The sequence below is a fragment of the Phascolarctos cinereus genome, unplaced genomic scaffold (assembly GCF_003287225.1).
Source record: "Phascolarctos cinereus isolate Bilbo 61053 unplaced genomic scaffold, phaCin_HiC Scaffold_726;HRSCAF=1367, whole genome shotgun sequence".
NCBI lineage: Eukaryota > Metazoa > Chordata > Mammalia > Diprotodontia > Phascolarctidae > Phascolarctos > Phascolarctos cinereus.
Window position 1 is genome coordinate 403136095 of NW_027556098.1, and position 13597 is coordinate 403149691.

The 13597-nt window shown below is 47.0% G+C and overlaps 1 protein-coding gene across 6 annotated transcripts in view; it reads right to left on the reverse strand.

The window, feature by feature from the left end:
• SKI (SKI proto-oncogene) overlaps positions 1–13597 on the reverse strand; it is a 134559-nt gene that overhangs the window by 7769 nt on the left and 113193 nt on the right. Inside the window, exons 2-5 of one of the 6 annotated variants that reach the window (XM_020975861.2) lie at positions 4104–4223; positions 2608–2723; positions 1446–1708; positions 458–789 (exon numbers count right to left, since the gene is read on the reverse strand). In XM_020975861.2, the coding sequence (XP_020831520.1) occupies positions 458–789; positions 1446–1708; positions 2608–2723; positions 4104–4223 (831 nt within the window). Of the gene's footprint in view, positions 1–457; positions 790–1439; positions 1745–2607; positions 2724–4103; positions 4224–13597 lie in introns of all 6 variants that reach the window. The other 5 variants (XM_020975853.2, XM_020975843.2, XM_020975838.2 and 2 more) reach the window with 5 other exon arrangements.

The following is a 13597-nucleotide window of genomic DNA, read 5'->3' on the forward strand; positions in this document are numbered from 1 at the left end:
CAGGCCCTGGGAGCTAGGCCTTCCTTGTCGGTGGGCATACGAGTGTACCCACTTTTGGCAAATGCACACAGTTAAAGTGTGAAATTGTCTCTGGTGCAGCTGCTCCTCACTCCCTGCACTAAAAATAGCCCAGGCCTCATTATAACAGAAAAACATTCCAGCTTCATTAGAGAGAGAAGCCAGTCCGAGGCAGCCAGCCGAGGGGGTGCCTTGCTCGCTGGGGATCACGATGGGCACGTAGAGGTATCTTGAAGACAATCTCTCTGTACCCCCCAGAGGTGATGGGGGTGCGGGGCTCCAGGCCCACCCAGGCAATGGGGCCCCAGGCCCTCCAGCAGGGCGTGGGTTCCCGTCCTGAGTCTCCTAGGGGGAGGGTCAGCAGATGCTCTGTGCCAGCCCAGAAGCTACCTCGCACAAGAGCCCGTCCAAGAGTCGCCCACACCCACTCCCCTCTCACCTGGTGCAGGCTGCGTTTGGCCTGTAAGGCCGCGTTGAGCTTTTCTTCCTGTTTCACTCTCATTTTCACAACTTCATGAAGGAATTTTTCTTTGGCTTCCTTAGTGTCCAGACCGCTTTCCAGCGCCTGCCTCAGATGCTCCAGTTCAGCCTCCAGCCCATTGCTGTGGGACTCGGCATGGGCCATGGCCTCGAAAGAAGCGCTGACTGTGCCGCTGCCGCCACCGCTGCCACCGCTGCCTCCAGGGGCCTGCATTCCCGGAGAGCTCATGTCCTTGGCCGAGCTGGACGAGGTAAAGGATGGAGAAGAGAGCGAGGACAAGGACGAAGTGACTACAAACAAAGACAAACCGAAAAACCAATGTTAAAAAGCCGGCCTCAAATCTCACAGCAAACTGACTTCAACCGTGCAGAGCGCCTTCGAAGCAAGGGCTCCTGCCCCATATCACACTGTCACGTGGTCCTCACGGCCAGCATGGCTCCACACAGTCACCCTCTGCAGAGGGTGCTCACACATACACAAAGATGTATTCACATACATTCACCCTCACAGACTCGGTCACACACACTTGTGCACGTGGCACGCATGTGGCATTGACACGTGCACCTTTACAGTCACATCTACACTTGCTCATCCTCACACTTGCACATATGCATACAGGCACTCACAGACACATTCACACACAGTGACACACTTGTGCATACATTCATGCTTGCACATTTGCAGTTACATTCACACTCACACACATTTACACACTTTTGCACACAAGCACTCATACAATATCCACACTCAGCTGCATTCACACACATTAGCACACACTTATAGTCATTCACACTTGCTCATACGCTTGCACATACAGGCACTCACAGACACATTCACACACACACACACACACACACATTCACACTCCTTTCAGAAATGGGAGCTTCTTCTTGAATAGTACACCACTTTTTTTAGGAGGAGAAGAGAAAAGTCAACTCACACTTACATTCCTCTCTGCTTTCCACTTCCACGTCTGCCTCGGAATCCTTCTCATCCTCTGGGGCAGTGACAGGGACCAAGGTCTCTGGCACACCAGGATTCTCCATAGGCAGCTTTCTTTTCCGGGGCTGTATGGAAGTGGTGATGGGCTCGGGGGCCCGGGACACAGTGGTGGTACAGGGAGGGCTGCTCACAATCTTCTGCTGTGTGGGAGGAGCCAACGCCACGTTGGGAGCCACAGCATTCTCGAAACTCTTATAGGAGTAAAAACTGCAGAAAGGTGGAGAGAGCATGAGCCGGGGGCTACTGCAGAGAACCGCCCAGCACAGCAAACAGAACATTTGATTAAAACAAGTAGTCTTGGGAAAACAAAACAATTAAGTAACACTAACATCTCAAACAAATAGGCAGGCCGGTCTGGCCTGGGAGTCATAAAGACCTGGGTTCAAATATGGCCTCTAACACAGAACAGACTAGCTCTGTGACCTCTCAGTACCCCAGGCGACCCTTCCCCTTTAAGACATTATGTTATAGAGGGATTGTGGTGTCTGCATCTGTGAAGGAAATTTTCATACTGATGAGATCACAGGTTTAGAGCCCATATTCAAAGGAGTTTGAAGCAAACTGGAGAGTCAACTCTCTCCAAAAGGTCCGCCCGACAAATACCACAAAACCCTATGATTTGCGGGTATCTGTGCACAGGCTCTTAAGAGTCATTGCCCTGGGTGGGGCTGATGTCAATCAAGAACTGTACCCAATTTCTTAACACCACTATATTATCAGCTGCTTTTAGACAGCTGCCCAAACTTTCTGATGACCTTATTCATTTAGAAAAACAAATTTGATTCAAGCCGCCAAATTTGAAAAGACCAGTTTTTCTGCCTTCAGTAAGGAAAAAAATTATCAAGTTCAGAATGTCATTAAGAAAGGCAAAAAAAAACCCCAAAACGAACAAAAAAAACCAAACCACAATCCAAAGACATGCTCCATTAGAGCAAGGGACCGGAAAGAGTCCTCTGATTCCCCACCCTGCAGAGGCACAAGGCCATGGGTCATTTCCACTAACACCTGAGGTCCCACCCTTGCACCTCCCTCTAACATCCTCTTATGACTCTCTGGTTCCTAGGCCCCCACTTTGAGCTTACGGGAGGAACAGAGCGGAACCTCACCTGTCTCGAATCAGTGCAGGAAGGTGTGTGGAGAGATCTTTCTCACTGGAAGAAACAGCAGGGGACCAAGGTCGGAAAGCTGACAAGCGCTGCCGGGGATGCATGCAGCCAATGCTCTGTTTAAAAATGCAAGTCACTGATGAGAGGATGCAATTGAGTGAGTTGTCTTTAACAAATATATTTTCCTAGTGTCCATTTCAAGAAGCCTCTAGGGGGCTGTGGCCTCGCATCTTATTATCTGGGCTGCAAGCCCCAAATGAGACCGTCTACAATTGTGGGTTTTGATTCCATACTAAATTTCATTGGGAGCCTTGAAATAGGGTTAGATCCAAGTCCCAAGTAGCCTTTTCTTTAAAGAATGTGGATTTCGGAGCAAACACATGGGCAGGCATCAGCGGCCCTTTAAAATTTCATATATAAAAGTATAAAGAACCACTTCTCTTGTACCCTGAGCAGAATTCTTTCAAGACAATGGCACAGTCAAACTCTTCCTCCAAGAGAGAGAATAGAATAAATGGAGGGGGGTGGGGGGTGGGGTTGGATAGAGGGAAATACAGCAACGGTAACTGTGAAAAAAATTTTGAAGCAAGTTTCTCTGATAAAGATCTCATAAACATATAGAGAACTGAGTCAAATTTATAAAAAAAAAAAGAGCCATTCCCCAATTGATAAACAATCAAAAGATATGAACAGTTTTCAGATGAAGTAATCAAAGCTATCTATAGCCATACAAAAAAATGTCCCAAATGCACTACTGATTGGAGAAATGCAAATTAAAACAATTCTGAGGTACTACCTCATGCCTATTAGATCAGCTAATTGGACAGAAAAGGAAAATGACAAATGTTGGAGGGGATGTGGGAAAAATGAGACATTAATGCATTGTTGGCGGAGCTGTGAACGGATTCAACCATTCTGTAGAACAATTTGGAGCTATGCCCAAAGGGCTATAAAACCATGCATACCTTTTTGACCTAGCAATACCATTGCCTTTGGACCCCAAAAGAGATTTAAAAAAAAAAAAGAGGAAAAAGACCTATAGGTACAAAAATATTTGTAGCAGCTCTTTTCTGGTGGCACAGAATTGGAAACTGAAGGGATGCCCATCAATTGGGGAACTGTGGTATGTGATTATGATGGAATACTACTGTGCTATAAGAAATGACGAGCAGGAGGCTCTTGGAAAAATCTGGAAAGACTTACATGAGCTGATGCAAAGTAAAACATACTGTGTACAAAGTAACAGCAATATTGTAAGATGATCAGCTATGAATGACTTAGCCATTCTCAGAAATACAACGATCCAAGACAACGCAGAAGGACTTATGATGAAAAATGCTATCCATCCCCAGAGAAAGAACTGATGGTGTCTGAATACAGACTGAAGCATACCTTTTTTTTTTAATTTTAAAAACAAAACCAAATTCTCTCCTCTAGTGGGACTATGGACCCAGTTTAACTCAGAAAGCATAAATGGGATGATTTTTTAAAATCACCTTATTGGACGAGCTTGCCAGTCGTAACCAGCTAGACTGCTTGTCCTTCTCAGAAGGAGGGGATTGTGTAGAGGAATCATCTGTTTTGGGCTTGATGGCTGTTGGGGGTTCAGAAGGGACCTGAAGACAAGAGGAAAGAGGTACAGTTAGAGAAGAGTCCAGTGAGTCAAGCATGCCATGCAAAAAGAAATCCAAACTTCACCTCCCGACCTGAAGTAGCTGCTGTCTGTGGGGAGATAGTCATTTCTCAGTGACACTTACAAAGACGCTCACACGAGTGGAATATGGAGAACATAACCAGCTATATGGCAACACTGGTTGCGTCCCTCTATTACAGACAGAGCTGCTGAGAAGAAGGATTCAGAAAAATGTCTAAAAAGGAAGCCAATGTTATGGCTTCATTTTGTGCTGAGTTGCAAAAATTAGTCTGCCAGTATGGTGTGTAAAAAGGTGAATGTAACGCCATTTCTAAGCTGGAAAAATTGTTTCAATGAGAACACAGCCGACTTTGTTATTTTCTTTGTGATGGTTGTTATGGGATGACTTCATTGCTTCCCAGCTGCATTGGACTGGGGGGAAAGTGCCAGAATCCTGTTTCGCCTTTTCCACAAGGGCCTAGGCTCAGACCTGTACATCACCCACCCTTCAGCATAAGAAAGTTCTTTGGCGGATGAAATGGTTTTTCTTTAAGGTCACTTACAAGGAAGATCTTCATAGCCTGAGCAAGCCTGCAGTGGACATTTGAAGGAAAACTGGGCCCTGCTGATATCTTCATTATTCTGGGGAATTCAGAGCTAAAGCTCTCCTCCTGACTCGGAGGGATAATACTATTGGAACAAGCCAGGGGAACCTACTTCTTCCTCCATCCAGATGAGAGGAGGGGCCAGGTGGAAAAAAAGGATTCTCTTTCTAATCCTTCCACCTCCTTTAGTACTTCTACCTCCTCCCATAGAGGCAGACGGAGAAAGCACAGCCTGGATCCCCATGTGATGGCACAGGTCATTTTGCTCTGAGTGCTGAGCTACCTGAGGGTGTGAAGAGACATCTCAGTCACTACCAGGCTTGCAACATGTCCAGGTAGAGAAGTGACCCAGAGAGGTCTGGTTTCACCAAACTGGTCTCTAGATGACAGGAATCTGGTAGACAGCACCAGCTAGCCCGTGGAGTCATCAAACTGGGTGTCTTCTCCTTATTTATAAGTGAGTTCTAAAGGTAACTGTAGGTTCTGTGAAAATAGGGCACGAAGACCACCACCTTGATTATGTGTGGCGAAGCATCAACCAATGCTGCCACAGAGCCAAACGCCAGTGTATAACGGATGGCCCATGCAGCCCGGGCTGCCCAATTCCCAATGTGGGTACGACATCCATTCCATATAAACGAAGGGGAGTGCCTCTCAATTCCAACACCGAAATAATGAAAACTCCGATTCTCCCCCATGGCCAAACAATGGTTTCTTTTGTAGAGATACAGCCTGCGCAGAAGCAATGACACCATCCAGAAGGTATTTGGAAAGTCTATAATGATCCCAGGCTGACCATTAGGGAGGGAAAGGAGGGAAGGGCCGGGAAGGGAGGAGGAGAGGCTGGAATGAACAAGGCAACAACAGGTGGTGAGCCTCAGGCCTGAGAACTGGAGCCGCCCCTCACTCAGCTGCAGGAGGGACATTCTGTTCAGACCAAGGCAGTGAGGCTGCGGGGCTGGGATGACACACACAGCCTAGACAGGGTCCACACTACAGGGCCAATATAAAAACAAACTCCTGAGGGAAAAGAGGAGGAAACAGTCCAGGAGAGGGGGATGTTATTTGCATTTTTAAAGTGGGCAAGGTCCTTGTTCATTTCCTCCCCCCCCCTTTTTTTTTAAAAGAAGCATTAGGTTGACATCCCAGGAGCTCACACAGGATGAGGGGAAGAGGAGGGTGCATTTAAATGACGGCAGGACATCTATATTGGGAGCCACAGAGTGGGCAGGCCGACCTACCACATCTCTCCTGCTTCCCATACCCCTCCAAGACCCTCCACTGAAGAGGCCAAGGGAGAGGGAGCCTCTTCTCCATCTCACAGACACACTGCAGAAGAAAAATGCAGGTGGACTGGATGAGGGTAACATGAAATGGGAGGGGGGTGTCAGAAGCCTTTCCCTCAAGCCCAACTGTATTTTCTCCAAGAAGCCTGCCTCTGCAGGGGAAGTCTAGAGGGACATGAAACACTCAGACCAAAGCCATTTCCCAATCCCCTGCCCTGCTGTGAGCCTTCTAGTTAATGACGTGAACCCCTGAAGGACAGGGGTCCCCCAGTCTCCATAGCCACTCTTCATGGACACTAGTTGTCCCATGTTAGCTAATTCCCATTTCAGCACAAGGGCTGGGCTGTCAGGAAGGCAGTGGGTCACATCTAATTCTAGGACTGGCAAATCCAAAAAAGACTAATGCAAAATTAAGGACACTAAGCCAGGTTTGGACGCAGATAGCAGCCTATCCGTGAGCTTGGCTTCTCCAAACATGCCTAGAAACTTGTGCCATCCATAAAGCAAGTAGAGACAAGCAGAGAGGGCTATTCCAAGCTATTCAAGATTATATCTTCCCAGGGAAGTTTATCTGGGCTCTGAAGGCCAGGATGGAGTTGAATTTACATGTTTCACCTTTAGCACCTTGATTTATCATGCTGGGCAACTTCCTCGGATTTTAGTGCTTGACCCCAGGGATCCATCTGCTCCTCTTCTCATTTAAATCCCTAGAGGCCCTGCTCCTCCTTGCTCTGACAGCCAAGTCCAAGTGGGGGGAGGGAGGGTCCCCTGTGCCCTCTGGAGTGGTACGCAAACTAAGACAACTCTTGGGGGGGGAGGAGTGAGCTGACACCATAGAAAGAGTTTAATGTGGGCCTCAATATAGTCTGAAGCCAGGAAGTAGAGATGTTTCAACTTCCTAACAAACCCAACAGTCAAGAAACTATGTCTAGACTCTAAGCCAAGCACTGAACAGATGCCTGTCCTGGTGGCTGTTTACTTAGTGAACTTATAGGACGATACTGTTAAAAGACGGAAACGCTGTTCACATTGTTTCCAACGAAGCTCCCAAGAAGGAAAGTGGTTATGGCTGTCGGCTGGTTGGAGGGAACATCCAGGCTGGTCTAGGAGTCAGAGGAAGCGGCCACCTGGCCCAGGTGATGTGGGGTCAGGCAGGCTTGGGGCAAGTGCTGTGATCTGGAGATTTTATCTTTGCAGAGAAACCAGACGTGCTCAAGAGACAATCGCTTCTAGGTCCCCAAAAGCCAGACCAGGGTGGGGGTGGGGGGAAGCACAGCAGAAAACGTAAGAACATTTGGCAAAGGCAGATGCTAATGGGAGCAGCAGGTGGACAGGAGGGAGACTAGAAACATTCTAATGGCTGTGAAGCCCTTTGCAAAGCCTCAAAGAGGCAGAAACAAATGCCAGCGATTGTGATTCAGACCCAGAAGCCTTGGCTGGTTCAGGTTCTGGCTCAGCTACTATGGGGCACTAAGCAAGCTCCTTCCCCTTCCGGGGCCTCAGAAGGACCAGAGGCTCGACCTCGGAGGGCCTTTCTAGCTCTACATCTGTCTCATTTCCTTGAAGGCTTTTTTGGGGAGAAGTAGGTAAGCTTACAGGTTCACAGGCTCATAGGGTTCAGAACTGCAATGGACCTTGGAAATCATTTTGGTCAAACCCCTAACTTCACAGAGGAAACTGAGGCCCAGAGAAGAATGTGACTCACCCAAGGTAAGTTTTTAAATGAGACATCAACTATTCAATAAATAAAAGGGGCTTGTATAAAAGTTCATTACATACATTTTAAAGAGAATAGACACATCCAATTCAGAGGCGAGTTGAGTAAGAGGGAATCCCCATAGAAATCAATCTTGCACACCCTTCCTCTGACCTCTGCAAGGGAGATGAGAAGCCTTTCCATCTCTCCCACATGGACTTTTAAACTCACAATTTATTATTTAAACAGTTTCCTTTATAGCTGGTAAATACAAAGAGTTTAGGGTCGGTTACACCATGAAAAGGGTGGAGCTTCCTGTCTGTACAGATACTGAAATGGGGCGTGAAAATTAAGCCAAGTTCTCACCAAGAGAAAAACCACAAGCCCAGGCGCCTGTCTGATATTGATTTTGAGAAACCTCAAAGATAGACTTCTTAGGGGGTAAAAAGTGTCAGACAAATTAAAGACTCAAATGCAGGGGAGAAAGCAGGAGCAGTAAACAAGTTTACGGACACACCCCCACTCCAAACAGCACACCTGAAGACCAAACACCTGCTCGGGGAGGGGGCGGCAGCAGGGGAGGCCAGCCTGGAGCCAGAACCTAACAGCTGATGCCCTGACAAAAGATCAGGCCAATGAGTAACTGGGTCCACCTTCTTTTTCACATTCAAGTCTTAGCTCTGTAGGAGCACGGGGTCACTGAACGTTGGGGGGACATGGTGACGCGGTACTGTCTTGAGAAAAGGTTAGGGCCCACCCTTGACATAAAGCTGGGCAACCTCATCTTCCCACAGAAGCCAAGCATCTCTAGGAGGCTCAGCACAGCTCTCACTGACGGGAGGACGTTGGCGGTTTGTGGGACACCTCAACACCAATTCTAAGATCACATTTCCATCAGTCTTCAAACACTCCCATGGAGCTGTGGACTCATCAGCTGTGACTGGTCCCTTCACCACTGAGGTTCCCATCCACGCCTGTCCAATCAGTGCAACCCACCTGTACCAAGAACCGTGAAATAAGATGCAGGCTGCTCAGCCCCAAGCATCAGCAAACTCATGTCTCAGAGATCCACACACCAATTCTCTTGAGCTGGCATACCCAAAACATTCCTGTGACCAACAGTGTTGACACTGCTGACCTCCAAAGGTCACTGGCAAGGTCTAACTATTCAAGAGTCCTAATGAAAAGGACTGTCTGAAGAATGCTCACAAGGCCACAAGGTCAGTTCACCTCTTCCTTCTCATATCTAACAAAATTCAATTCTGAGAAGTTGGGGTGGGGCAAAGTAGAGAAAGGAGCCAACAGGCAGGCCCAACAACCTTCGCTGGTTGGCTCCTCTATCATTCTGGGGTGGGTAAATTCTATTCAGGGGATCTGCTGATGGTAATGAACATCAGATTCTAAGGGTCCAAGCCCCCCCCCAAAAAAAAATGACTTACAGGTCTGGCTAAGACCGTCCCAGAAAAACGATGAACTCAACAGAAACTAACGGCTGTCTATGCTACTTACTAAAAGCAGGTCATTTACCACCTTTCACAACCCCAACCTACTCAGCTGAAGCCAAACCACACCACAAAGGCATCTGATCCTATGATGTCCTACTCAGACACGGCACTGTCAGGGCCCCACCAGAAGGATGGTCACTGACTAGAAGGCTCATGCACAAGCCATTATCACATCCTCAAATCTGATTCCAAGTGCCGAGGGATATCTAACTCCTGAGGGCCATCTGATGAAAATAAATCAAATTATGTCAAAGGAAACCTGAGAAGTTGAGAAACCTCAATAAGAAATCAATAACCAAGATCCCAGCAGGCCCTGCTCCACTTCCAGACCCCCGGCAGGACCAGGCAGTCGGGCTTGCTCACTCCAGACCTCATGTTAAGACCCAGTGGTGACCAATAAAGCAGTGAGTTTATAGAGAACCAAGCTTTTATGGGGCCTGAAGAAAAATATTTAGTCTGAGTTGGCTTGACAGGAATAAATGACTTGTCTTGATAAAGAAAAGTTGTTTGGAGAATTATAATGTAGAACTAAGCATACTGCCTCCCTCCACAAAACTTGGAAAAGGAGAAAAATCAACCAATATCTACAAACTGATTTTAGGATATACTTTAGGCTCACTCCTAAGGCTTGTGGAATGGACACCAGGCCGAAGGCAGACTCTGAGTGCCTTCTCTTCCCTAGGCAGTACATTATGTACATGGCTGGTGAGAATAGTTACCCACAACCATTTCCCCCATCAATTCCCAACTCTGAAGTTGGAAGCTTGGTGTAAAATCTGCTGATGTTTATAAATCTGACCCTTGAAATATGAAGAAAGAAGAGAAGAGAAAAGAAGGAAAGGAAGAGAAGGGAAGGGAAAGGAAGGGGGAGAGAAGGGGAAAGAAAAAGGAAGGGAAGGAAGAGAAGAGAGGAAAAAAGAAAAGGAAAGAGCCATCAAGAGAACACACCCTGCATGCCAGACTCCCTGACCCAACGCCCTCTCTCCCAAAGGCTCTCCTTCTGCTAACTTGGACAGATCCGGGGCAGTGCCACTCTCCCCACCGGGGTCAGTTAGGGATGTTACACAACATGCCCCTTCACACTGGGGCCACTGAAGAAAGTCTGCTCAACTGGGAACAAAATGTTCTTTCTGTTAAAAAGTCTTCAATCGTCCTGTGATTCCTCCTGCCAGCCTTCCTCACGTGCAAACACATTCTCCTCCGATGCGCTCACTACATCCAGGAGTGGCACACCAGAGCCCTCACACACATGCAGCATTGTCTACAAGAGAGAAAACAATCACATCGCCGCTGCCTCTCTTTTACTTTGATTTCCTATCACTCTTCGAGGAAATAGTTCTTTGTGCTCTGCTGTCTTAATAAAAAAAAAGGGGGGGGGGAGAACAAATGTTCAAGGAAACTGGCTGGTTGCCACCCCGCGGCCCGGCTTACGCCAGCTCATCCTCGCCAACAGTGGAACGAGATCAAAAAACTTTCAGCCTAATTTCCTAACAGTTTGTTCCAGTTGCTATCATCAGAAACTGACCCTGTTGCTTAGTTTTAATTTTGCTAAAAGAAAAAAATGTAAACAATTTGGTTTTTAAAGTGCTCAATGTAACTGGCAACCCCAAAGAGGGCCTGAATATAAGAAAATGGGGCTCTTCACATTCCACGTGCAGAGAAGAATCTTCCTGAGGAGGGAGACAGGCGATGAATAGCTCTGGACACCTCCTGGGGCATCACAAGGCTTTACCAGAGCTTAAAACTTGACTTTTGGGAGATAACTTGGAAACCTAGCTGCTGGGATACACTGTGCTCAGAAGGCACCTTTCAAGCAAGGAAGCGTAGGTCTCCAAATGGGTTTTTATTGAGATTGGGAGGATGAGGATGGGAGCTTAGTGGGAGAGTAGAAAGGCAGGAACCCTCTTGTTTTGCACATGATCACGTGATTTAGAAATCACAGTTCTAACCCATCCCCTACCTGGTTTATATCTGGAAGGAACTTAAGACATCCATCTGCTTATCCAAACCTCTCAAAGTACAGACCCATATAGGGGGGCCTAGAAAGGTTAGGAGGCAGATGCTAGGTTACAGGGAGGTAATGAAGAGGCAGAATTTGATGTGAACCCAAGCAGCCCTGATTCCAAATTTAGCCCTGTGTCCTTCCAAAGATGTTGCTCATTATTACACTAGTACAGTGCCTGGCACATAGTAGGTCCCCAATAAACTGTTTATCTAAGGTGATGAGAGAAATGTGTACAAGAAAGGCAATCTTCCATGGGTATTTAAAACATAAACAAAAAATCTGAACTAGTTCTCTGATTCAAATCCCTAGAGCCAATTTTTTTTGAAGGAAATTAGCTTCTTGCCCCTCTGGAATTTGTGAACATTTAAGGTTTTCCATAAATAATGAGGCTATTGAGGCCTTCAGACACGGTGAGGAAAGGAGTCTAAACTAGACATAGTAACAATATCAACTGTATCTGGTCAGAATAAAGAAAGACATTTTTTCCTCTTGGTGGTGATTTTCATTTGAATACTTCGAGCCAGGTGATTCTCCACCTGTTAGAAAGAGAGGCTTAGAGGGAAACCCTTAGGCTACAACAATTACTCCATTTCATTCAAATCAAAGATTGCTCTCTTGAACAAGAGGTACCATTTTGACTTTAGTCTAGATCAGGTTTCAGATGCATCTTCACAAAGGAAAACCACACTATTTTTCTTTTATAATAAGCAACTACCAGTTGAAGCCTGCTGTTCTAAGAAGCTCTGAGCCCTCGGCCTTGAAGCTGCTCCCAGTCACCCACAGAACTGACGGGGCTGATGAAATCTGGGGCTGATTTTAGACATGCAGACCCTGACAGCATCCTTGCTCATCACCACATCAAAAAAACCAGTGAGGGTCCACAGCTGGGATGGGGCTTTTGAAAAATCCAAGTTAAATAAAAAATATGTGAGTGCAGTTGGAACACAGCTGTAGGCATGCCATTTTTCTTCCCTTTCTAAAGGCCTCCTTCTCTCATATGTGTGTATGTGCATGTGCGTGTGCACGCGTACATGTGCGTGCACGTGCAACAATGTGCTCTTTACACACAAGCAGGGCCCAGAGAGGAGAGGACACAGGCCAACAGCACACTTTCCCCAAAGGGAACTTTTCATTCGTTGCAAATAAGAAATACTGTCCCCAGCTGTGTGAGACCTTTGGTTTTTGTTGCTAAAATCTTAAGACTTCAACAGCCCTTGGCCTCGTTGGAAGCTTTCTTAGGGCTGTGGGGCCATGTGCTGCCATGTGGATGCAATGAGATACAACCACAGGCTCATTCCAATCACTTTATGAAGAAAGTCAAAATTCTGCATGTCAAATCATAGTTTTCCACTAATTTCTATGATAAAATTAGAACCTCATTGCTGTGCAAACACAAAATCGCTGTAAGAATGAGGTGGTGTGAGGGACGGTGGTTGGGCTTGTAGACTGGAAGAAACTGATTGCTCTGAAGACCAAACGTGTTAATGGCCTTTCAAGTGCTCTATAACCTTTCAAGGCTACCCAGAAGCCATCACTGTGATTCTCGGTGGGCTCATTGAGAACACAGGTGCCACAAGACTGAACTCAAATAGTGCCTAGTGGCAGCACCAGGAGTCCAGACACTGAGGAACAGATTGTGAGGGGCAGCAGGATCAGGGAAGGGGACTTGGCCGGTCTGCTGGCTATTTTAGCCCTGCTCCACTTTGGCCCTTGGCAGCCCCTGGCCAGTGGGTAAAGCTGGGGTAATCTAACCCTAAGTGCGAGTCTTCTGCTATTCTGTCAAGTGTAGGGGGCAGGAGGAGGTAGGTTCAAGCCACCATCCCTAGGAACAGAAGCATGACAGAGGAAGCTGGCCCCAGAGCTGCAGGAGTCTGCGAAATTAAAATTCCATAAAAATAAAGCTTCCACCCTGGATCCTACATCCATCCCCTAAACTACAGTAAAATGGAACTGGCACAAGCTGATGAATGAAACAAGAACAATCATATCGTGGCATCCCTCACTGTCTTTCAGGGAAAATTAAAAGAATGCCCCGTTAGCTCGCACTGTCTTTCGAGAGCTCCGAAAATCCAGACTACTTCAGTTTCCTAATCTGTGGTTGGAAAGGGGGAATAAAAAATGAAATGAGGAGGAAGGAGACAGCAGCAGGCTTCTGACAGACTTTTCAGGGCAGCTAAGCAGGCCAGGAGCTCCGACAGCTCTGAGTCAGAGGGCCTAGAGCAGGAAAGACTGTTTGGTTGGCTGGCTGGTTCGCTGGCAG